This window comes from Eucalyptus grandis, chromosome 6 (assembly GCF_016545825.1).
Source record: "Eucalyptus grandis isolate ANBG69807.140 chromosome 6, ASM1654582v1, whole genome shotgun sequence".
Taxonomy (NCBI): Eukaryota; Viridiplantae; Streptophyta; class Magnoliopsida; order Myrtales; family Myrtaceae; genus Eucalyptus; species Eucalyptus grandis.
Window position 1 is genome coordinate 35451419 of NC_052617.1, and position 24437 is coordinate 35475855.

A 24437-nucleotide genomic window follows, 5' to 3' on the forward strand; every position below is an offset into this window, starting at 1 on the left:
GTTCTCAAGTGGATCCATAAAATTAATGGGCAACTCCCGATTTAATTTTTTTTTTTTTTTGAACAGTTGTTAATGGGCAGTTTCAGCTTCAAGGTATGAACTGCTCACCGTGAAATTGATTAGCCCTGCTTATTCCAATTCTTTTCTCGATCAGATTTAATGACCCGCGTCTATTGTTTACACCTCTCGCCCTGACTTCTTTCAATCTCAGTCACGCAGCACTCAAGCCTTCCTCGCTTGCTAGACGCCTTGAGACTGTTCTTAATGATCATGTTTAATTTATCACGAGCATGCTCTATTAACACTTACATAGTCCTGCAGGGAATAGGAGAAAAAGAAGAAACGACCAGTTCGTGGGTCCTAGACCACCCTAAAACCAAGTGGGTCGATTCTCCGTTCCACAAAGTGGAAATCGGACCTTCTAATTTGATTCCCGATTTCAGCATGAGAATCGACCTACCTTAGAATTAATCACTGTGAAACTCCATCACCATAATTCCACCCTTGGTGTTGGAGATCTAAAATCTTATCGAGTGAAAAATACTTGGACCACTATCACAAACAAGTTCAAACTCGTGACATTATAGAAATATCAACCTGCATCATAATTCCATCACCATTTGTGGCCGGTGCGGCATTTTACGTAACAATATTACCAAATCAATCTATTGTTGGATTTTCATCGTTGATAAATTACTAAGATCTTGACGAATCAACATTATAAAATAATGGGGCAAATTATATTTATAGCATGATTATCTAGCCTCTTAGGTTGCATTTAGTCATCTCGACAGTTTTGTTGGATAGAATAATGTTAGATAAGACAAGAATAGAATAGGACTGTAAATATCCGATCCGACGTTTGTTAACGATCAGATATAGCATGAATTCAAATAAATATTATCCAAATAAGTATTTGATTTGCATGATTAAAATTCAAAAAAAAAAAAAAGATTCTGCTTCACTCTACCTCCGACTTCGCCGCCGTGAGACAGCCTCGAGTTCAAGTTCTTCGCCAGTCCCACCATCTCCGCCGCGGTCGACCTCTTCCTCTTCGGCGGCGAATTTATCCTCATCTTCTTCAATTAAACACGATATCTACTTCTTCCCTCTCCTACACATGTTGTTCACTTTCAATACCTTCCTCTCTCATCAAATCCAAAAGAACCGCCACAAGGATCACACCGAATCTCGATTACAAGATCCGACAATGGAGGCAGTACAAACGAAAGTGGGATTCGTGGATAGGAGGCCAGCAGGTAAAGTTCTGAAGGTGTCATGGGGCTCGCCGAGACGGCCCGCAAATCTGGTTCACGAGCGGGTAGCTTCTCTGATCCAACTCTCTCCGAATGACGCAGTTGAAGCTCTGTCGCCGTGGCTATCGCCTCCGTCAGATCATCTTCTTCGCAGAGCAGCGGTCAGGCTCTGATGAGGATCACAAAGTTCCCCGTCAGGATGAAGGTGCTGGGCAAAGAGAGAGAGTGATCAACGAGCAAGTGGGGAAAGAACACCTGATTTTTTTATTATATTATTATTAATTCTCCAAATTGCACATATCCTATGATGATCTATCCACTCCCAAAAAAAAAAACCATATTCGATCATATTAGGATTTCGCATCACTCTAGACACCAAATAAAATAAAAGTATCCAAAGTTTTACTTAACCCATCAAATGCAGCCTTAATTATAATCGTAAAGATTAATGTGTATTAATTGCAATTAATGAAGTTATACGTGAAATTCATCATCCATTAGAGTTCGTAATCTTTTTTTTTTTAAAGTAAAGATGTGCACAAAAAAACAAATAGTGGTTATGAACTTGTTGGTAGGATTTTTATTTTTTTTTTAAATCATACTTAGGATTTTCCTTTTAATATTTAAAAATAAAAGTATAGTGTATATATATGTTCGTGTAAAGCAAATAAATAAATAAATAAATAAATAAAGGAGGAATTTTTACAAAGTACGCAGGAGCACCCCTCCGTTCGTAAGAACACCCCCTCTTCTGCCTCCTGCATCTTCGCTTGCAGTTGAGCGCGCCTCTCTCTCTCTCTTCTTTCTCTGTTCGCCTCACACAGGAACACCCCTCTTCGATACAATCCAATCTTGCCGACTGCGTCTTCGCCTGCGATTGAGCCGGTCTCGCGTACAATCCCTCGTCTTTTTCTGCGTTGGAGCTTGAAAGTCTGCGAATTTCTTCACATTTTTCAAGCTTGAAGAAGACCCATCCGAGGTATTGTCTTCGTCGCACTTCAAGTTCGTTCTTTTTTATTCAGTATCTATCAAGTCGCGATTTTTATGCTTGCCCATGTTCTCCAATTTGGTTAATTCACGGAGACAACGGAGTTGACTAGTCAGCTGCGCGGTGTTCCTGATTTGAATGCTTCGTTTTTCTGAATTATGTTAATTCCGTTTTACTTCGGTTCCCGTTGACTGTTGTTCCATTTATACATTAACCAAACTTGCAGTGTTGTTGAGTCTCCCAGGGTGCTGTGGTTCCGTTTCCATTACTTTGATTTTGGACGGGTGAACTCTTCTGAGGATTGGATGGAGTGTGTCTCGCGTGAGGTTTGCCAGATATTGAGATTTTTTTAATGTTTTGAATTAGGTGTATCATGGTCTTGCCCTGTACTTGGTGGCACAGACGAGAAGGCAAGCCGAGTTAGCTGTGAGAGGCGATGTCGAATTGATATGATGAGCGACTAAATTGTTACACCTCTTTGTGATTGTGAATTGCTGAATGTATTAGTACGTGAACTGTTTCCGAATTGGACCCTCAGATTTGGAGAGTTTTCAATGTTATGAAAGATTTTGTGTCCATGAAAACGATTGTTCCTTTTCCATTTTCACAACTTGGAAAAGAACACTTTTAGGCTTTTGTCAAAAAAATTTACCAGTGATCAAGAGTGTTATTTATGGTGACTTGAGGGAAAACATAAGGAAAATGTCATTGGTAAAAAAATGGGTGGGAAGGTCTAATGTGCAGTTCAAGTATTAAAATCCCTTAAACCTTGATTTAAATGGGCAGATATAGTATACAGGGTTGATAAAAGAGATTTTCTGGGTTGCCTGCACCAGCTAATTGATGTGAAAACATATTCATGCTGAAGTTAATTTACTCTAAAATATCTCTTTCCTCTTTTCTTGGTTTTGTTTTAATGTTTGGTCTCTGTATGGGAAGGTCCACTAATGTTGGACAAGGACAAAGCTGCTTACATAAGAGGCATCCCTTGATATTTGTGTTGAATCAGGGAAGAATGGTTAGTCTGATTGTTTTAAAAGTTAGCACTTCTTTGGAACAAAAAACCACATTTTTTTCTGTGAAAATATCTAGCTGGATATCCAAATGAGTGCTTTAATAAGCCATCAATCCGGGTTATACAATTAGCTTTTATTCTGAGATTTTGATATGCAGGACCGAATTAGCTAAAAATATGCCGGAAATCTTTGTGATCCTTACTACGGTCGACCTCCTACTTCATTGGAAAGTTTCATTGAAATTTTCTCCTCATACTCCAAGAAGTCCATATTTATGACTCTCTTCACTTTAACATTTAGGAAATTAAATGTCTGAGAGACAAGCCCTCGATCAGCAGCATCAAGTTGATCCCCACCTGCAATCTCCGAAGCATCCGAAGGAAGATATGCTGGCTTGTGTTACTGCACTGGAGGAAGCTTTGCTACCATGCCTGCCAGCAAGAGAGCTTCAAGCTATAGACCGCTCCCAGCATCCTTCACATCAAAGTTTGTCATTGCTTAATCTCTTATCCAATCTTTTCCCCGGGGTGGGGAATGCTTGGTGTGCTATCATCTTCTTTCTGCTACTTGAGATTGCTCCATATGCATTACCAAACCAGGACTATTCATATTTTGGCTGTTGTCATTGCTTGATGGAAAATGATTTCATTCGTTTATGTTCTTATGTTGTTATTCCCTCCTTTTGAAGCCTTTCATCAGTAATATTGTTCATCTGCAATTTCCCATAATGTGAGTTATTACTAGTTGATAAGTGCAGTTAAACATGGTTCTTGTGAAAATTTAGTTGTGATTACATATCTAGTTCTGACTCACTGAGTAGGATAAGGATTAGCTTGTTATTGATTAGGATTCTAGTTGATGGTTCCCCAAAAGTGCATCTCAGTTAGGCCTAAGAGGAATCTCTGCATTTAAAGTAGTTCAGTTGATGGAAACTGTGTATAATCAGATAAAGAAGTGATTATCATAAGTGTTTTGAGAATCCCATATGTCAGTCAAATAACCAGCACAATACATAGCTATGTATCCATCTGAAGTGGTGGATGCGGGTAGGCAGAAGGGGACATGGTAGTTTCTTTTCCACCGTGCTAACATCATTAGCCCTGAGAGGAGAGAACAACAGATCACTTATCAATCATACTGAGCTAGGACCTGCACATGCGATCTCCTGTAAACCTATGAAGTTTTATTTAGACCATATCATGATGGAGCTGGTTATCTGGATTCTAAACCAGAAGAGCATATGTTTTAGGCTTTCCCTTGCAATTGAACTCAAAAGTAGTTTTAATAAGTTGCCTTTCTAGTGTTTCAAACTATAAAATCATATATATAAGCTGCGAGTTTCCCTGTAGTTGTATTGTTTGAGACAATCTGTTGAAGGAACTTGACCTCTTACAGAGGACAATTGAGTTATCGCAAGTCTTGTGGGGAATGCACTGGGTAATATTAGCCAGTATGTGGGAAGTGTTCTTGTTTGAGTCGTTCCTGGAGGAAGCTTGAGGAATGAAAGATCCTTAACATCTGGTTGCAGGACAGCATTCTCAGAATGTTTTTTCTTTTGATACAAAAGGGACAGTTCACTCAACTTGTAATGGAGTGTTTGTTTGGTGCCACTAGGAAACCAAAAAGTGATCATGATATCTCTAGACTTTCTGGGCTGAATAAGCTTTTTTGTGTTTTTGTCAGCATTTTAGATCTACGTTATGTCTGAGTTGTTGCTTGTCCGATATCACGCACATTGGATATGCCTTAGCATGCTAATATATTCTAAGTTCAGTTGTTTGATTTGTTAACTTGCCCCACATGTATAGTAGCAGTAGGCTGAGAATATGTCTCTGTTTGTGTAATTTTAACTGTTCAGATTTCATATTAGTAAAGTAGCATTTGTTATCAAAAAGAGAATAAGATATGTGTAAGCATTTCTAGTTTGTCTCTCATTCATCACTCGTGCTTCAGCAAACAAAAAGCCCTGCTAAACAAAGGTGTTCTGCTAGCTATTTTTTAAAGAAAATTATAATTTTGGTTGCCTATCCCTGAACGCAATTGCTTCTCCCTCACTTCCCCACCCAACCCAACCCTCCCCCAAAACTCTTAGCTGGCTATGTTGTGAAAACCTGATTACTGAGAAAGGACTTCTACTGTTTTAGTTGATGTCGAGAGGCATGCTAGAGATTTTATGGAGGCTGCCAAAAAACTTCAAGTTTACTTTATCAGTCTTCAGCGTGAGGATCAGCCAACCGAGGCTGAAAAGCTTATGAAGGTAATGCTAATGAAATAGCTAGGACAACAGTTTTTTTTTATTTATAATGTTTGGAGATAATTGATGGCATTTGCAAACTTAATTCCCTATGGAAACAGGAGATAGTAATGATGGAGGAAGAACTAAAAATAAAGACCGAGCTCATCAAGAAACAGGAGAGACTGATCCAAGGGTGGAGGAAAGACTTGAAGGATCAATTGGATAAAATCAACTGTGAACTTGAGAAGGTATAGACAATTTCCAGAAGACTCGGTCTATGCTCAACTTGGAGGTGGACAAAAGATGGATTGCTTTTTATGCTACTGGTTATCTCAACATGAAAAGACTTTTATTCTTTGCCTCATGAGTGCACAATTTTTTCAACCACTATTCATTTTTTTTTTATTCGGTGGGTCTTTTGTAATTATAGGCTCTTGGATCAAAATGCTGCAAAAGGGGAAAAATCACCCCTCGCAGTGCGATCTGTGGGTCGACCAAGATCCTTGATGCCTTATTTTAGCATTTGTTGTTCTAATTGTCAGCTTTAGAAAAAAATTCTGCCTCTTTGCCTGTCTATTGCTTTCGAATTAATGTCTTGAAGAAGTTGCTATTCGCAACTCGTTAATAGGACTAGAGCCTCCTTTTCTTCTTGGGGATTTGGGTGTGGCAAATAGTCACAAGAAAAATTTCAGATATATGAACGGGTGGACTTCTTTTAATTTCTTGGCAGTGGCTCGAAAGAATAGATAAAAGAAAAAAAAAATCTTCCACCAAAAGTTGTATAAGATCCAAGCTTGATCTAAGTCGATAATTTCTTGATAATTGGCACTTCGGGCTTATGCCCACATGATTCATGCAGATCCTGAATAAGCATGCTTTGGTCATTCCCTTCAGCTGGGAAATGATTCTCCACTGGGACAAAGTTGGAACGTAAGAGTATGTTTGCTAATCCAGATAAGGTCTTGCATATAATAAAAGGTATCCTAGCCAACATTTAGAGCCACACTTTAAAGCCACACTTTGGATCTAATAGTTTCCGGTAAGCCACACTTTAAAGGTCTTGCACATGATAAAAAGTATCCTAGCCAACATTTTTGAAGAAGAATTTCATAATTGAGGCAATGGTCTTCAACTAGTCCAGGATTTGCCACTCCCACGATTCACTTTTCATTTATCAGGATTTGGGATAAACACCAGTTTAGTAGATAGACCTGCTAAAAATGGAGAACAAATCCCCGATTTGCTGCAGAGAATGTGCTTGAATGGCAAACTGATTCACAAAATCCGAACTGCTCTACATTTTCCAAGTCGGCTTGGAAACCAAAAAATAATTTCCCTCTTCTCCCCTAAAACCTTTGCCCACGTTCTCCATGCTCATGCAAAAACTTGCACTTGTCCCCAAAATAGCATCTTCCTTGCTCAAAATAGCGGCAACGTTGTGGCTTCCTGCGGCCTTGCTCTGCCCTCCCATGAAGTTCCTTGGATGCTGATTCACAATTGCCAATGGCTGCCTCTCATGAACCCAGTGCGGTACTTGCACTGCTCCATTTATATTTGAAAAATTATGATTAGGTCTCTGATTACCCAAATTAGCATCGTTCCGAGAATGAGAAAGTTCATGTTTAGTTGTATTCATAAAGCTCAAACTTTTCCCCCGGTTCTGAGGGTCCCCACGTTTCTCTTGAAACTGGTCTCTGCTACGATGGTTTTCTGTTGAATTCATCTGTATAGGCCGAACTATTGGCTGGCCAATACCGGCAATAGATGATCCTCTTAATTGCGCCACTTCATTACCTGTTTTTGAGGTTGAGATTGATATTTTCTGAGCCCCGTTCTTCTTAATGTTCTGTTTTCTGGAAGTCCTGGGGCAGCATAAAAGTAAAATACTTTTGAGATCCAACATATCAGAGCAACAGTGCAGCAAAAGTTGTGTACTGATTTTTCTAGACCACACTCAACCTGAGAATCATTTACTATGGTGTTACCGCAATGGTATCCAGGACTTACCCAGGATTATCTGGCCATAATCTAGAGAAAAAGATCCGTACCTGCTTTCCTTCTTAAGTTTCCTCCTTTCCTTGTCTTGGAGTCGTGCTTCTCTATCAGACCTTGCTAATGAGCCCCTTGCATGCTTTTCCATCAATGCTTTGGCCCTCTCTCCTTCATCTTCCCATCTCTGAAATTGACACCAGTGTTATTATGCCTGAATCCTTACATTATCGGCATGCAATCAGAGAAATCTCCCATATGGTTCGGACCTGTCTCATGGTGTTGTAACGGTAAAGATTTCGGCCCTTGATAAGCAGAGGATGAAGGGGAGGGAGTGGTTTCTCTCCTTTGCTCCAGAGAACCTCTATCTGATCAATGAGTCCAAAACCTTTTAAACGATACAAAAAGGAAATGAAAGAGAAAGAACTAATCTCATACTTTGGCATATAAAAAACTAATTGAAAAATAAAAAAACCTTCCACAAAAGCCTACAGTCCTCGAGATGATTTAGTGAATGGAACAAATGAAAGACAAATTAATGCAAGAAATACACAGCCAATGATTTCACATTGAAGAATGATTTCTGTAGAGAAACGAAATGCTTAGTGCAGACAAATAGATTCACTATATAAATCAATAGTCTATGTTGATTCTCGAGTGAGATGAGAACTTTCTAACGTCCTTTGATCTGTCGACATGTTGAGCAAGTCATCAACTTTCTGAGTCAAATCTGGTAGGGTTATGAAGTTAAAACCTAATGGCAAGATCCCATTGCACTGGGATCAAACCATCATAACATATCGGGTAGTTAATTTCCTTTTTAGCAGTCTACAATGTTACGATTAATCTTAATCAAAAGTCAAGTGGAAAAGCTTGAGTTCGCTGAAATTCTACATGACGCCTTGTGTGCAGAAACTCACAGTGAAAGTATGCTGTTGTTTAGCAGCACCGTAGCTTTCTTTGACAATACGGCCTGCTACAATTCTCTTTCCACATGGAGGACCACTGGCACTCCGAGATGCTATGTTAAATCTGAAAATGGAAGTGCCAGTAATAAGTCAATAACTGAGGAACAAAATAGAGGGTACAAACCATACAAGTATTTCCACTGAAGCAAACTGAAACATAAAATAGACAAATTTGGCAGATCATCTTTTCAATTCACCAATATGGAAATACCTGCTCAATTTTGTAAGATTATTCAACTTGAGCCAAAGATCTACAACAACTTTTTTGGGCAGTATCTGTTTTGATTATGCATAACTTTTCAAGAGGAATCTCATAGAAAAGATGAAGTTTCACGAAAATAAGAGGGATAAAGCTAATAGAGCGCGTCTCTTGTTATTTGTCCTGTTGCAATGGGTTTGAGGGCAAAACTATGTCAAGGTAGACTTTGAAATTAAAAGAATATACATACACACATATATTGTTTCAAGTTTTCACCAGGCATGTCATAATCACAAAAGCGGAAAAGATGCCATAGCAAGAAGTTACAAAGTCCCTTTTGCTTGATACACAGCAAATGTAAGGTTTAGAGTAACCAACGATGGGATGGTTGAATTAGACGGATCACGAAATTCAGGAATTATCCATATTGGCTATTAAACCTAAAACATCCATACTTGCGATTAAACAGACATTCGCTGATTTCAATGTAACACCAGGGTAAACCAGAATCATTACTATCCACAATCATGGAGCTCGCACTTACTAGAATTTTTTATCCAGAAAAGTTTTATTATATGAGGACTGTTTACATTCTGTTTAAGACATAGGTTAAGATAGAATAACAGGTCATTCAATGACTTTGAAGCATTTCAGATACATAAAGACTAAAATTATGAACCGCATTAAAAACAAACGGGGAAAAAAACAAACAAAACAAAACATCAGTATCTTATTTAAACTAGAGTATTCAAATAAATAGTAGTTGAAATTAAAGCTTCTACAACTTCTAGCACCAACTGTGCACAATCCTAATGGACACTTCCGTATGAGTTGCTAGGACAGAGAGATTACAGTTCATAGACATTCTGTTCGAACATGACAACATCGCCTGTGCATGCATCACCTGCATAAAACCCCTTTATCAGTCCGGATATGACACAAATAGAAAGAAAGTTACTTTGTAGCATCATCCACCCACACACCCGGAGCTGCTATCTTTTTATGATTAACCAACCCAAGAAGTAAAATATTAGGTGATAAGCAGCACATTAAAGGAACATTTCTTGATATTCATACTCTCACAGGTTCACAAGGAATGTGTATGATGGGGATCAGGAAGACAGTTTTTCGGTTGGTGCTATGTATATGACATAAGCTATGAACCATACCTAGATTATCTGTAATTAAAACAATTTATAAGCTCATGCTATTTTTACCCAGGAATTTGTAATTCAGGTGCATTGGCCTAAAGATAGAGCTTCACCTTTGCACCTCAATACAAAACTAGACACCGGATACTTCTCCTCCCCCTTACCAGTGAAGATCCTACAACATCATTATGCAATCATCACTAAAAGAAATTCATGAAGTTCCACATGCGACAACATATTTTCTTAACTAAGAGGGCGAAATTACTCTATATGTTCCTTGATCCGCTGAATGAGTGTCTCCTTGTTGCCCGTCAGCCTCAAACCATTCTTCCTCAGATAAGCTTTGCACTGCTCCACTTTCAGTTTCTCAAGTTGCCCAGCTACAACAAAAGGCAAAAAAGAGCAAAACACAATCCAGCTTAAGAGCGCTCGAATCGAAAAAAAAAAAAAAAAAAAAAGTCGATTTTGCAAATGAGGCATCATCCAGAAGCCAATCCAAATCGGAAAACACGAAAACGAAGTCGAAACCTGCAACTATTCAGCTCACCGTGTACGAGCGACAGAACCGTCTCTGCGCTCTCGTCCTCTTTCTCATCAATCTCCATAAAGCTCGCCTGAGCCGAGGCTGCGCAGCATCATCACTCCGATCGACGTCCTTTCGCGTCCTGCAAATTCCCAATCCGCGACGATGAAAGTCGCCGCAATCCATTCAAAACCGCAGCACCCGAGAGGTTTCGAATGAGAAAACTGACCGCGATTTCGCCGTGTTCTTGATCGAGAGCTCCGAGAACTGGGAGTGAGCGTCGTCCGGAACGCCGCCGCCGCCGCCGTCCCGATCGCCGTCGCCGTCGTCGTCCGAATCGTCCGGGTCATAGTCCGAGTCGGAATCGCTGCAACACGCTTCGTCCTCTTCGTCGGTATCTGAGATTTGGTATCCCGTGGACGCCGCGTGCAGCTCTGAGGTCGCCATGGATGATGATGAGCCTGAACTTTTTTTCTCTCGGGTGCTGTTTGCTTTTTGTCCAATTTCAGAATTTATAGCGTTTATTTTCTCGAGTCCTTCCTTTCGTCAGGCCAAACGGTCAGATCGTTTAAAATTGAAATGCCCCCAGTCACTTCTTCCAATGGGTGAAATGACGAATTTGCCCCCTCCCCTTTCATTTACCAGATTTGCTTCATTTCGTCCCACACGAAATGCTAGCAGTGTGCGAGAATGGAACTCTGTTTATCATCATTCATCACGTGCGTTTTACATGGTCGACAGTAGTATAAAGGCAAAGAGCCTATTTTATAATACTTGATTCTATTCTTTCACTCCTCCTGAAATTAAAAAATAATAAAAATCCGTTTAATAATATATTTAGGATATGAAAACCTTTTTGTTCCTCTATTCTTTGTTCTTTTGCTCCTGAAAAATAAAAAGAACAGAAATCTATTTTGTAACGTAAATTAATTTTTCTTTTATAGTACTTGATTCTATTCTTTCACTCCCGAAATAAATAAATAAAAGAATAAAAATCCGTTTGATAATCTATTTAGCATATGAAAACTTTTTTGTTCCTCTATTCTTTTGTTCTTTTGCTCCCGAAAAAGAAAAAGAACGGAAATTTATTTAGTAACGTAAATTAATTTTTCTATTCTTCGAAATAAAATAATATATATATATATATATCTATATCTAGGAAATAAATTTAGAACGAGATATAAGAAGTAGAAAAAAGTAACTTTTCCTTTTCTTCTTGCTCCTCACGACATCAGCCATCACGGCTTGATGCCGCCCCTATACTACTCCAAGAAAATGTGTGTGTACAATTAAAGAGGCCATTGCCTTATAAGGCAACCTAGAACTCCCTCTCTAGGCAATGTGGGACAAGAGACACACCATCTCCTTGCGCATGTCCCTGAGGCATAGACGCACCACCATCCCTCATCTCCGCACATCACCGCCTAGGCCGTCACAGCAGCCACTGACTGCCAACCGTCATCAATAGCGGCCGCCACCCACCAACTGTCAGCGGTCAACGATGGTGGGCAGTAGTCAAACACATTCTTATTCTTTTTGTGGAACAAACTAAACTCATTCTTATTCTTTTTCTATTCGGAAATATAAATTTTATATAGTTACCAAGTAAGTTATTTTACTTAGAAATTATTCTAGGGAGTACAAAAAAAACTATTTTTTAATAGAAATTGTTATTATTTGCACCACTATTTGCTCCACGAAACAAATTTGTTCGTAGGAATAGATTTGAAACAAAATCAAGAAATTAAAAAAAAAAAATATTTTTTTATTCTCAATAACAACTCTAGAATCAAGTCTATTTTCTTTTTTTCTCCCTCTTTTCTTATTCCCCTTTTTCCTCTTTGGCCGGTCATCGGCTTGACCTTAGTGAGACCAAGCCTCGCCTAGCTACCGGGCAAGCTCAATTAACGAGGCTCGGCCTCACTGAGGGTCAATGATGCTCCGACGAGGCTATCGGCCTCATCAAGCCTATTGCCGGCAACCAACCAAAGAGGAAGAAGGAGAAGAAAAAAAAAAAAATAATAATAAAATTATAAATTATAAAAAGAATTTGAAATCTTACCAAATGCATTTCTATCTTAAAAATAGAAATTTTAGATAGATATCAAATGTTTTCAAATACTCAGAAACTTGTCCAGGAAACATAATAAAAAAAAATCATTTCTAAACAAAAATTATTCTCATAAGTAGAATAATTACTAAACAAGCCCTAATAAAAAGAATTCCGGCAAAGTTAAACCTTTCACACTCAATTTGTGAGTAATTTTGGTCGTTTCACACTAAGGTAAGGCTGGAACAATCTTAGAATCTGAGGTAAATTAGCATGATCCATGCGTTGGGGGAGGAAAATTTGACCCACTTTCCTGTATTACATACTGTCTCTACCTTACATTTCTTTGTGCAGGTAAAAATCAGTTCTCCTTTGCTCCTTCTAGAGCAACGCGTGCTCAAGTTTCTTGCATGAGCTCCAACTTGCTCGGTACAAAGTACAGAGAAAATCGAGCTCCACAAATTAGTACATCAAACGCAACTCCATAAGAGTACTCCAGCGAAGCAAGGTAAACAAATTTCCAGCAGAAAAGATACAGTCGGGACGCATAATCTAACTTGAGAAGTGCGTTGATTGTTGTTAATATGATTTACTCCTGATCAATGCGATTTCTCATCAATCACAGCATCAAAATACACATGCAAAGCCTACTTTGACAGAACGGTCGAGGAAGAATTTGATGCAGTAGGCGAAGCTAGAGACAATTCTGAGGCTCAGAGAAATAATTTCCAGTGTCGAAGGAAGAAGATAGTCGGTCTTCATTTACTATTTCCACCAAACAAATTCAATGGAAAACTCTTGCATAAGTAGAAAAATTTCTTGGAGAGTCGTCATGGTGAACAAGGCGATGGGAACGAGGGTGCACACTAGGCATTGGGAAGGAGTGAGATAGGGAGTTCGATTCCCTACCTTCTTGGGGAGTTGAGGTAAGGATGCATAAATAGAGTAAAGTTTCGCAATCAGGACATAGCACACAACACACACAATGGCTTGTTAATAGATATAGGATAAGATTAGACAAAAAAAAAAAAAAAAAAAAATCATGATGATCAACGAAAAATGAAGTCTTTCGTGCGAACTTGATTGCAAACCTAAAACTGCCAGCTTACGCCTTCTGATCCATACGCAAATAACAACACGAAAGTGTCAAATAGGAAACAATATTATGTATATGGAACTTCAATCTTCATCTTCGCCAAAATTTTCGATATTTGAGTACCATTCACAAAACAAAACAATCTAAAAGATGCGTTTTCTTAAGAAAGAGGAGCCCAACAGAATCCAATACATAAGCAACAAGAGAGTAGACAATTGAAATTCATCAGCTGGAACTCTAATCAGTGCTGCACGAAAACATCTTGTTCGTGGCTAATCTCATGTCGACGTAAGAACAAAAGAAAGAACGTACCAAAACAAAGAGGGTGGGATAAAAAAGGGGCATGAAACCTAACATAATCTTAATATGATAAAGCTATAGACAACAGTACTATAAGAGATGATTATAGGTATTGATGAACAAAAGTTATACGCAGCCTCCTGTACGGAAAACACTCTGCTAGTTTGTCGACAATAAGATATTGATGTTGCTCCTGTCTTAAGGGAGGGTTCTCTATTCACTACTTAACATGGCAAATCTATTGCCACAACTGCATAAGGAATGAAGCATCCAATACAAAATGCAATTAGAAGAACTACACTAACTTTTGAACGCATATGATTCTCTGTGAAAATCCCGTGCCCCATTTAAAATCGTTGAGAATGAATCTCTCAGCAACCCAGCAGCCCACTGCAGTAGAACAGAAGTACAGGCAAGGCAGTCACATCACCATATCTTTGATTTGACCCAGAAGAGAAGGAAGACCACTCCCAGAACAATGGCAACTGGGGCCCATTTTCGAATTAGTGCCTGCATAAAAGTGGTAGAATTCAGCAATAGATCTATCATTTGTTTAATTAAAAAATTGACATAACAGCAATTGGGCACAAAGCAATGGAATACCACATGGAGTTGGATGAATCTATCAACAAAATATCCTAAATAAGAGAACAAGCATGAAATTGTTCAGTCCAAAAAAATGCAAACCTATCATTGATAAAACTGAAATGAAAACTGCCACTTGCTTTTTTGTTAAGTCACTTGACTTAATCAATACAACATCTTCGTATGCAAATGCTCACAGGAATTCAAATAAAAAACAACCTTGATTGCAATCCGACCAATAGCAAGTAATCTAGTAGGATGTAACAAAATCAGTCAAATGCATCAACACATATAGAAAATTCCAACGTCAACAAATAAGATCACCTGTCGATTCAAGTCTCTGGCCTTGTCGGCATATATGCGAGATTCTGATGTTAACCGACTAGACATTTCACTGACCTCTGCAAAAAATTTGGTAAAAAATCTTACATTTATATACATGAGATATCTCCAGACTTATGAGAATGAAATGCATTCTAATGGGTGCTCCCAAGTGTGGAACTACAAGTGAAGTTGTCAGACAAGTCAATCAAGAGAAAAAAGTGTTGCAGAAAGAGAGGCAGTTGAACTGCCCACAACACAGCAGCTGCAAAGCATACTGCTAAAGCATGATAGCATGGAAATCAGCATTCATTGTTTCACCACACATATATCAACTACAAAGTGTGGACTAAGAGGCAGGTTCATAGAGACTTCCGGCCTAAGCTACTCTCTTTCACAACAAACTTCCAGTAAAGGCCCTCAACTAGGCATGCATGATTAATTTGGAATTGACCCCTTTCAATGAAGATTCAGCAAGATCCCATGTCAAACTCACATGATAGAAAGAAGAGAGCACTAAAATTCGCTGCCAGATGTGTCTGTCTTATCAGCTGGCAAACGAGTAATTACATGCTAGAATGCGATGCATCAGTTCAAAGTACAAACTTTTGAAACCAAAAGCATGCATCAAAGAGTAATGGAGAGGATTTTACGATGGAAACTTACGGTCCAATTTTTCGCCAACGCCAAGTACCTCTTGGACATTGCGGGTCATAATCTGGTGGACCTCATAGAGTTCATCATTCAACTTCGAAATGTTCCTCTGGGTACGAGTGTCCTGATAAAGTTTCTTTGTTTTCTGTATAAACGTATCTTTCGACAGAAAAAGAGAAAACCAAAAAGCAAAAATCAAAGCGCAGCATGGCGTGGTATGAGCAATGCATGACAAGTGAATCAAGCCTGCGACTTCAATTCCACGGGAAACGAGAGGATTACCGAATTTGATGAAGGCGTACGGCCGAGCCGCGGTTTCGATCTGCGCCCCATTCACGCGCCCGAATTCATTCTTGAGGTCCTCCAGGTACTGAAACGCGAGCTTCTTGGGGTAAGATCGATCGCACATGGTCAAGTAACAGACACGCCCTTCAATGATGTAGCTGAGACCTTGGGTTAAGGCGAATCGCGAAAAATCCTCCCGCTTGGAACTCAAGAGATCAATGCCCAAAAACACAACAACAACAAGAAAAGAAGACAGGAATTTGAACAAAGGATACTGGAAGTAGTAAGGGCCGGTTTCGACCGACATTCTGGAGGGCTCGTTCTGGCCCTTGGAGAGGTTCTTGAACAGCGCCTTGACTTGCTGCTTGTAGAACTCGGCGTCCTTCACGTCGCGGCCGTCGTCGAGCCCCTCCGCGAGCGGGAGGCCGTCGGTGACGCGGGCGATCATCGTGAGCTTCACCATTCTCCTCCTTCTCCTCCTCCTCCTCCTCCTCCTGCTTCTTCTCCTTCTACGCCCTTCGAAATCGATCCCACCAGATCCGATCGCGCGCAGGACCTCCGTGCCGAATCCCGATCGCGGGTCGCGAGGTCCAGCCCCGATTCGGCAATCTACCCTACCGATCTCCGCACGGCTCCGGCCGGATCGATCGGCGATCGCGCGGCGGCGGATCGGAGACGAGCGGCTCTCGTCGATGAATTTCCTGCGGTCTCCGTCTCTCTCTCTCTCTCTTCTTCTTTCTCTCTCTAGGTTTTTGAACCAGGAGAGGACACTCAAGAAGCAGCAAAAATTGGCTAATTAATGAAAAATGCCTCCACAAAACCGTCGTTCTCTAAATGGAAAAAAAAAAAAAAAAAAAGGAGAAAATATAAACCTTTTCTAAATAAAAAAAGAAAAAAATAGAGAGAAACGAGCTAATTCCTCCGTTATAAATTTTACTTTTTTTTTTTTCCTTTTGTGGTTTTGTTCGTTTTTCATTTGTTTCCAAAATTACATCTCTTCCTTTTTCTTTTCCTGGCAAACATAAGATTTTCCGCGATTTCTTTGGGCGTTATTTTTCACTTTCCCTCTTTATTTTTCTTCTTTTTAGTCTAATAAAATGGCTAATTCCATAAAAAAGCACGAATTTTAGGTGTTATCCCAAATTTGGCCCGAACTTTATTTTGTCTCAAAAAAAAAGCACGAACTTTAGGTGTTATCCTAAATCACCCAACTTTATTTTGTCTAAAAAAAGACGAGCTTTAAGTATTGTCCCAAATCGGCAAAATTTATTTTGTCTAAAAAAATGCACAAATTTTCATATGTGTCCCAAATCTGGCCATCCATTAACCCTCATTCCACAGTTATCCGACATGGCATTTCCACGTCGAATAATATCCAACACAAGAAAATAATGCTGCGCATTCGAGTGTTTGGAGAAAGTGTTAAATTTAAGTTTGTCTTCCAATGAGGTGAATTTTACAGATGATTCTCATGGGAAAAATAATTCAACGGCTTCAGTTCCAAGGGACAAGACACATAGCTAGGGCCATTAGATCAATTAACAATTGGTAAACTGTTTGCAACGCCAGAAGTTGGGTTGAAAATAGAAGATTACATTACCTTAAAGCGAGAATATTAAAAGCGTGTGCATCTTATAGTTAAATAGAGATGTAAAGCCTATTTGTAATAGAATTAATTTATTTTGTCTCAATTAAAGTTGGGGTTAGATTTGGGACAACACCTAAAGTTCGTGCTTTTTTTTAGACAAAATAAAGTTCTGCCAGATTTGGGACAACCCCTAAAGTTCGTCTTTTTTTAGACAAAATAAAGTTTGGGCCAGATTTGGGATAACACATAAAGTTCATGCTTTTTTATGGAATTGACCCTCTAATAAAAGAGACGTTAGTCTTCTGTTTTCTTCCCAGCTTTTTTTTTTGTTCTAAATTAAGCCACTTATATATCTTTTATTAGCTTATAGAATTGTACTCTATTTAATCATCTAACCATACTATTTGCTTCCATTTACTTCATATTTGCTTCTGTTCATTTCATATGCACTTAAATTAACATTTATTATGATGCGTTCATGTGGACACGATAATTCTCACTATAATTCGATAATGTACAATCAAATCTCCCTCTAATAAGATTTCTTTTGAATACATCTTAAATGATACATTCACATCATACTCAATCAAAGCTAATCTGTACGAAACTTTCGGACTTAATGAGAAGGCATTAGAATTAATCTTAAAATGTTGGTCTGTATAATACCTAACGTAGACAATTCCACAATTATGATGATGATCTTATTTTTATCTTAACTGAAATCATATCTTCGGTTTTAGGAAATATTGTTTTAAGGTAAAAGATAGGAGACAATTTGATTAAGGCATCTTCTGCTCATTTGATAGAAGGGATAATAATATAAATAGTCCATGTACTTTGGCCTAATACGCAATGTAGTCTTTAAAATTTTAATTTATTTAATGTGATTTCTGAATTTATTCAATGTGATTCATGGACTTTTGATACATATTCAATTTAGTCTCTAAACTATATTAAAGTGTTCAATATTACCCTTCTACTAATACATGTTTAGGAATAATATTAAATATTTTCATATAATTGATGGACGAAATTGAACATGAACCAAAAGTTCATGGATCACATTAAACACCATAAGACATTTTAAAGTAAAGTTCAGGGATCATATTAAACAAATTAAATATTAAGAGGTCATGTTGCATATTTAGCCAAAATTTAAGGATCATTTTTATCATTTTTCCTTGATAGAATGAAAAATACATCTTGACCGTTCAATTTCATGGAGTACTAGAGGCCTAAATGAAGAATGATATAGATAGGAACTTTGAAATTGGAGAAATTTACTAAAAAAGTCATAAACCTATTATGATTATGACAATTTAGTCCTAAACTCTTTTTCTTTTCTTTTTTGTCAATTTAATCATAAACCTTTTGTAATTATACCAATTTAGTCCATTCAGCCAAATTCGGTTGGTCGACACTCATGTAAATGTTTGGTCGATACTAACGTGGACAATCTTCAATAATATTTTATTTTTTGGAACTTTTTTTTTCTTTTTTTTTTTCTTTTTCCCTTTTTTTCCTTTTCTTCATTCTTTTCCTTCTTTCCCTCCCACGATGGCCGGTGAGGCTCATGGCCCTCACCCAGTGTAGGGGAAAAAAGGAAATGAAGGAAGAAGAGAAAAAGAAAAAGAAATAAATAAATAAAATATATAAAAATTTTGAGAAAAATAAAATATTATCTAAGATTGTTTACATCAACGTTGGCCAAAGCGTTGGTTAGCGTCTCAGATGGCCGACCAAATTCGGCATAATTGCAAAAGGTTTAGTGCTAAATTGGCTTAAAAAAAGTTTATGATTAAAATGACATAATTATAATAAATTTAAGACTTTTTGGGTAATTCTCCCTTGAAATTGTATGGCTTTTTTTCGTCTTTGTTAAAAAACTAAAAGGATTATTCAGATGCAAACAAAATTTTCAATTAAGAAAGAAAAATTTATGTATGCTGCTCTCATTGTGCCCGAGATGTTTCCTTTTCTTGTCATAACCAAAGGGAGAAGTTGATAAATAGGAAGAAATAACGTCATAATTTTCATACAACTCGTACTTTGAAGTCATACTCATAAAAAAGCATTCACTTAAGTGGATGCATTAGTGTACCCAAAAAATTGTCTCCTACCCACTCGAAATCTAACTCAAAACTATTAGCTCCTCTTTTGCCACCACATGCTATTGCTCGAATCTGATTGGATCCTCAACTCACCAATATCGGGATCGAACATGTCAAAACCATGATCCGTCACACGTCACCTTGGCCCAGGCTAATCATCGTGCGAAAAGTATCATCTCTTTGAAAGGAAAAAAAAATTTGTGAAACTTGACACATAGTGATCCGCTTGAGTGGATAGAAATGTGGTGCTCCGAAGGCACCTAAAAGTTTGTCAGGGGCACTCTCAACAGTGATTACACCCAACTTCGGGTAGTTCGGCATGCCAATGGCTTTTTGCTTTTTTCCAAGGACGACGTGATCATGATCATGAGCTCGTTCCATAAGCGAAGGCACACAGATCAACCACCCACCCACCCATAAAACTATTTTTGCAGAGTTTTCACTCTGGATTCCATGTCAGCTTATCAGCTCTAAGCTGTACTCACCTGCTGACACCTAAGTAACATTGTCGACTCATGGATTTGTATTATATCTATTCACATGTATCCCTCATTCGCTAAAAGAAACTAAAAAAGAAAATCATAACTTTATTCTTCCTTTTTCTTCAATGTTGAGCTATAAAGTGTACTTGGTGTAGCTGGTTTAGTCACTTTCTGTTAGTATTTAAAGTTCAAAACTTGGATGCATAAGAGAATGCCCTTGACCCGCAAGCAGAAGAAGGCAAATGAGGAGAGGTTATCGCCATGCTGGAGAAGCAGGGCACATGCGGAAATTGATCACATCTTTGAATTGATGATCTGAACAGAAAACCATGCATGTGCTCTGGCTCTCCAGCTTGGCTTCTTTTCCTATCTTGACTCCAGCAAAATGATGATAACATTGAGCAAATGCTGGAAATTTATCAGGTAAGTAACATTTCCTTTTAGCAAGGTATTTCATTTTAGGATGTTTTGAGTACTTTACATGACATGAAAATACATTCAGTAAAAGTCATTTCTTGTGCTCATATGAGAAAGCAACCAGGAAAATGTCTGCTAGATTATGAGACCCTTCAAACATATATATTCAAGAATTGGAAAATAATTTAATGAACATCAGATAGAGTTAGCTGAATCACCAATAACATTGGTTGGATTCTCAGAGTATCAAGCAATGCCACATTGATTGTCATAACTTATACATAAGCAGAAGCAGGCAGACAAGCTTTTACAACATCATCCAGTTTGCCTGATTTTAACCACGATCAGATCTGGTCTCTAGAGCTGTCGCAGCTGACTCGACGTGTACGAGCAAAGAAGAGTACACCTTCTGCTTTAGTCTATCAACAGTCTCCAATTGGAGTCCGCTGTTTTGAGATTGTAATTTGCCTCTGAATCTATCCAACCATTCGCTTGCTTGCTTCAGCTGTGATAACGTGACAGCAATATGGTTATTCTTTGTCTCAGCCCGTCGTCCAAAAGCATCCTTGCCTTTGCTTTCAGGGGCACTGGCACGAAATCCAGTGTCCAACACTCCTTCCAGGAATTTTAAGAACCAACATTCTGTTTCCTGTAAGAGGGTTTGTCTCATCTCTTTAATCTCTCTAGCACCATCCCCTTTTGCCCATTCCAGTTTCTCAGTCACGGTTATCTCAAGATTAGGCTTTGAGGACTTTAATATACCTCTTCCAGGAGTTGTGACTCCATTGTTGTTAGGTTTCTCGATTTTTGTAGTGGGAGAATGAGAAGATAACGGAAGCACAGTATTTCTTAGCAATGTCGACTGGTTTAATTGGTCGATTAGTTGATGGAGTGTAAAAAACTTGGTAAGCGAACCATGGGGGTCCTCTGCAGCAGTAGACGAGGAGAGATCCACAAACATGCTGGGCAAACGAAAGGGTCTCTAAAAATTTTAATGATGAACATGCAACAACTTACGAAAAGTATTTCCTTAATAACAACAATTACCTGAGGCACTTAATCAAAGTGCCAGCTGCTGATGCCTCCTTTTGAGCTTCTGCTGCTACTAAAGAAGCAACATTTCTCCTTTTGAGCATCTCCTACAGAAATGAGAATGAACTATCAGGCAAAATAATGCAAGTTCGCAGATACTTTGTGTATCCCCATTTTTCAAATAATTTGTAACAAAAGCATGCTTCTGTTGGTAAGTGCTCTACTTGGAATTGGTACTTATGCAGAACGCTAGAACAGTTTCTTTTAAGCCTGTCGAACAGACAAGAGCCATGATGAGTTCAATTCTCAGACGTCCCTGGACTGGACAATTACATCAGTTAAAATTGCTCAAAAACATAGTGAAATCCAGCAGGTGGAGGAGGAAAAAGGAGTACCTTTCCAGATTTCAAAAGGCTGGGAGGGAGAGAGGCCCACATCATTGACTCGGAGGAGTAAATCCTTTCTTTATTGACAGGAGGCAGATTTGCGTGCATGTTTTCTTGCTTACTTATAGCACGTTTAGGCATGCTCTTCAGAGGTGCAGCGGCATCCCTCATGTTGGGTATCAGAGCATCTGGCTTCAATGCAAGGGCCTCAGGACGACTTCTAGGAGGAGTAGATGGACGTGTCTGCAATGCTAGCATCATTAAACTGTTTATTTTCTCAGTTTTCAAAATCACGGCATCAGAAAACAATTAGAAGGACTAGTGACTTTGACAAAGGAAATACAGCTTCGCCAGATGGCAGATTCAGTTGTGCGTCACCCGAGCTCTCACGTTACCCCATCTGATATAAACTCCTAGAGTACTTCCTAGTACGCCTATGTGGATACCTAGAAGCTAAAGTTTTAGAAAGGGAACAATTCTAACTTCTGTTGCATTCATTTTCAGGCCAAATCAGACTAATTCCAAATCCCAAAAACAGGACAAACTTATGATGGGAGTTATCATCAAGGGCATTCCGTTAGTTTTATAAGAACACGCCTTTGTTTACCAGTAGCATATTAAGAGCTCTGAAGGTCATCTTGAACTATGGCAGATGCCTTCGAAATTGTATAAGACCGATAGATTGGACTCAATGGAGTCCATATACAAACCTGATCTTTAAGCTCTGGCTGTTTGCATCTTGCTAAGCCAGCCCTTTTTCCAGACCCCCCATTCTCACTTTCACATGCCTTCCCTCCATTTGAATCGGATTCACCAACTTTGTGGGACACTAAAACACCCTGCATGTACCTTGATGCGACAGCCACCTTTTCTTCTTTGATAACAAACTTCTGTTTCACGGTTTCATCTTTCTCTTTTCTTTCTGTTTGCTCATTCAATTTGGTGCTACTAATTGCTTCACCTTGCAATGGACTAGGCCCTTCAGGTGGCTCTAATATTTGCATCAAGTCTTTTGGATTTCCCACAAAGGGATTCCTCCCAGGAATCGGTCTTACCCCGACTAGTATAGGCACAGGTGTGCCTGCTTCGGCTCGATCAACATAAAAGAACTGGCCTAGTTGCAACTTGTTGTTCAGAATGAGTTCATTGTCTTCTTTTGATAGCGAGACGTATGTGGAGTGAGAGGAATCAGATACTTTCACAAAGAACCCTTGGTTAGGCCACAGTTCTGATCCACTTAAGGCCGGCACGATGCTAATGACTTGTAGGAGGACAGATCGATATTCTCCACGAACTTTGACATTGGAGTGTATGCTCTGAAGGAGCTTTAGAAGCACTCCTGGCGTAAGGGATGCCATTTATCTTATCTTTTGCTCCCCAGAAATGAATAAGATCTCCTGCAGAGATAGGTTGGGTCAAGCTCAGAACAAGTCTAGCTTTGCAAGGCTCCCTAGCTAATACATACCAGCACAAGCACGCATGCGAAGGGGACAATTTAACAAGCACATCAACCTGCCAGACATTAGCAGTCTTTTGGTTTCGGTTAGCAAGCAAATATCCAGAATTTGAGCTGGAAGATGGTTATGATTCTGAAGAAATCATTTAAGGGAATCATTTAAGGAAAAACTTAGCAAAACTTTATCCAGAGTCCAGTTATGACTGAAAGAGTACCAACTATTTGGACTCAAATAACCGCTCGAAAGAACATGACCACAAAGAACGCATGCACTGGCATACATAATACACCAACATATTTGTATATTAACACAGGACACCATGCACCACATTTGACATGGAAATACCGTAGGAGCAAGAAGCTTATATATTTAATGATTAATAACGCTAATTGCTGGAGGAGAAAAACAGAAGCTCGAATTTTCAGAAGACCAGCCACAGCCGCATGAATCGATGCATACAAAAAGTTAACATAATTTTCTGTCCTTCAAAATAAGGCTGCAAATATCAGAATATGCTGAACATTGGAAGCGAATATTGCCTGAAAGAGTACGGACAAAGAACCTGAGTGTAATGCAGGAGATAAGTTCAAGAGGAACTCAGAAGGTAAGTCCGCACAGAGAAGAAGAAACAGAGGAGGTCTCTCTGGTCGTGGTGGCCATTGATGACCGGAGAATCCTTCTAACTTTGCATGCCAGGCACGTAATGCACCAACTAGTCTTGGCTTATAAGCCAAGAGAAAATAATGATGCCTTCAAAAAGAAAAAATAAAATAAAGAAAGGAAAGAAGAGAAAAGGCAATTTTATTAGTTTGAAAGGGATCTTTTATTTTAGCCCCAAAAATGTCGGATATTTTCCTCTCATTTAAGCTATGTGTAATGCACTACTACATATAAACGGATAGTTTAGTCCGGTTGGTTATATGGTCAGATATCTCTTTTAAGAAGGGTGAGGACATTCCAGTTTCCTTTCCTCACACTCCACGGTTCATAGACGAGAACAGGGCACAGTGCACTCACAACATCCATGGTATCATCAATCGAAATGGAAAAGGTAATGCGATTTTCAAATTGAAAAGACAGTTTGCATTGCTGTCCCTTCATTGTCCCCGTTCCTCTTTTCCAATTCGCTGAAAAAGCCTTCATTTTCGAATTGTCGGGTTTAGTTGGCTAAAAGGGGAAAGTAGTGAAAGGTCTTGTTTCAAAATCCTGATGGTTTACAAATCACTCAACTGTCTGAATCACTAAAAAGGGTTTAATTCCTCCCTTCCAATTGTAGAAAGCACGCTATTTGCTGTGGGCAAAAGCATGGGTTCTGCCCGTTTTGATGGTTTCCATATGTTGTCCCTA

At 38.9% G+C, this 24437-nt stretch overlaps 4 protein-coding genes across 5 annotated transcripts; 1 reads left to right on the forward strand and 3 right to left on the reverse strand.

The window, feature by feature from the left end:
• The first annotated feature begins 1947 nt into the window (after positions 1-1947).
• Positions 1948-6145, forward strand: LOC104449407 (mediator of RNA polymerase II transcription subunit 28). The gene is made up of 4 exons (XM_010063551.3): positions 1948-2235; positions 3561-3746; positions 5405-5517; positions 5616-6145. Exons 2-4 carry the CDS (start codon positions 3569-3571, stop codon positions 5748-5750), a joined length of 426 nt encoding a protein of 141 aa, XP_010061853.2. The 5' UTR covers positions 1948-2235; positions 3561-3568; the 3' UTR covers positions 5751-6145.
• Positions 6146-6419: 274 nt separating this feature from the next.
• LOC104449409 (zinc finger CCCH domain-containing protein 62) lies at positions 6420-10824 on the reverse strand. The gene is made up of 9 exons (XM_010063553.3): positions 10556-10824; positions 10351-10468; positions 10069-10183; positions 9917-9978; positions 9505-9556; positions 8406-8517; positions 7755-7853; positions 7545-7672; positions 6420-7358 (listed from the first exon to the last, which is right to left on the reverse strand). Exons 2-9 carry the CDS (start codon positions 10406-10408, stop codon positions 6791-6793), a joined length of 1194 nt encoding a protein of 397 aa, XP_010061855.2. The 5' UTR covers positions 10409-10468; positions 10556-10824; the 3' UTR covers positions 6420-6790.
• Positions 10825-13812: 2988 nt separating this feature from the next.
• LOC104449410 (25.3 kDa vesicle transport protein) lies at positions 13813-16395 on the reverse strand. The gene is made up of 5 exons (XM_010063556.3): positions 15893-16395; positions 15615-15775; positions 15345-15491; positions 14682-14758; positions 13813-14282 (listed from the first exon to the last, which is right to left on the reverse strand). Exons 1-5 carry the CDS (start codon positions 16078-16080, stop codon positions 14199-14201), a joined length of 657 nt encoding a protein of 218 aa, XP_010061858.1. The 5' UTR covers positions 16081-16395; the 3' UTR covers positions 13813-14198.
• Positions 16396-20351: 3956 nt separating this feature from the next.
• On the reverse strand, positions 20352-23818 carry LOC104449411. Of its 2 annotated transcripts, none has more exons than XM_010063559.3 (5): positions 23630-23818; positions 22344-23030; positions 21643-21876; positions 21263-21354; positions 20352-21177 (listed from the first exon to the last, which is right to left on the reverse strand). In XM_010063559.3, exons 2-5 carry the CDS (start codon positions 22989-22991, stop codon positions 20550-20552), a joined length of 1602 nt encoding a protein of 533 aa, XP_010061861.1. In that variant the 5' UTR covers positions 22992-23030; positions 23630-23818; the 3' UTR covers positions 20352-20549. The 2 variants fall into 2 exon arrangements, with proteins under 2 accessions (XP_010061861.1, XP_010061859.1); XM_010063557.3 differs by having other exon boundaries at positions 23653-23813.
• Between the last annotated feature and the right edge of the window lie 619 nt (positions 23819-24437).

Bases quoted from the DNA above. Each gene is read 5' to 3' on its own strand.
- LOC104449407 (XM_010063551.3), top strand. From the start codon at position 3,569: ATGTCTGAGAGACAAGCCCTCGATCAGCAGCATCAAGTTGATCCCCAC. The intron at 3,747-5,404 runs GTTTGTCATTGC...CTACTGTTTTAG, and splicing joins CCAGCATCCTTCACATCAAA to TTGATGTCGAGAGGCATGCT. The intron at 5,518-5,615 runs GTAATGCTAATG...CTATGGAAACAG, and splicing joins AGGCTGAAAAGCTTATGAAG to GAGATAGTAATGATGGAGGA.
- LOC104449409 (XM_010063553.3), bottom strand. From the start codon at position 10,408: ATGGAGATTGATGAGAAAGAGGACGAGAGCGCAGAGACGGTTCTGTCG. The intron at 10,184-10,350 runs GTGAGCTGAATA...CTTTTGTTGTAG, and splicing joins GGTTCTGTCGCTCGTACACG to CTGGGCAACTTGAGAAACTG. The intron at 9,557-9,916 runs GTGAAGCTCTAT...GGTTTTATGCAG, and splicing joins TTTTGTATTGAGGTGCAAAG to GTGATGCATGCACAGGCGAT.
- LOC104449410 (XM_010063556.3), bottom strand. From the start codon at position 16,080: ATGGTGAAGCTCACGATGATCGCCCGCGTCACCGACGGCCTCCCGCTC. The intron at 15,492-15,614 runs GTAATCCTCTCG...TTCTGTCGAAAG, and splicing joins GTACGCCTTCATCAAATTCG to ATACGTTTATACAGAAAACA. The intron at 14,759-15,344 runs GTAAGTTTCCAT...AATTTTTTGCAG, and splicing joins CGTTGGCGAAAAATTGGACC to AGGTCAGTGAAATGTCTAGT.
- LOC104449411 (XM_010063559.3), bottom strand. From the start codon at position 22,991: ATGGCATCCCTTACGCCAGGAGTGCTTCTAAAGCTCCTTCAGAGCATA. The intron at 21,877-22,343 runs GTTTGTATATGG...CTAGCATTGCAG, and splicing joins AGCCAGAGCTTAAAGATCAG to ACACGTCCATCTACTCCTCC. The intron at 21,178-21,262 runs GTAATTGTTGTT...TCGTTTGCCCAG, and splicing joins ACTTTGATTAAGTGCCTCAG to CATGTTTGTGGATCTCTCCT.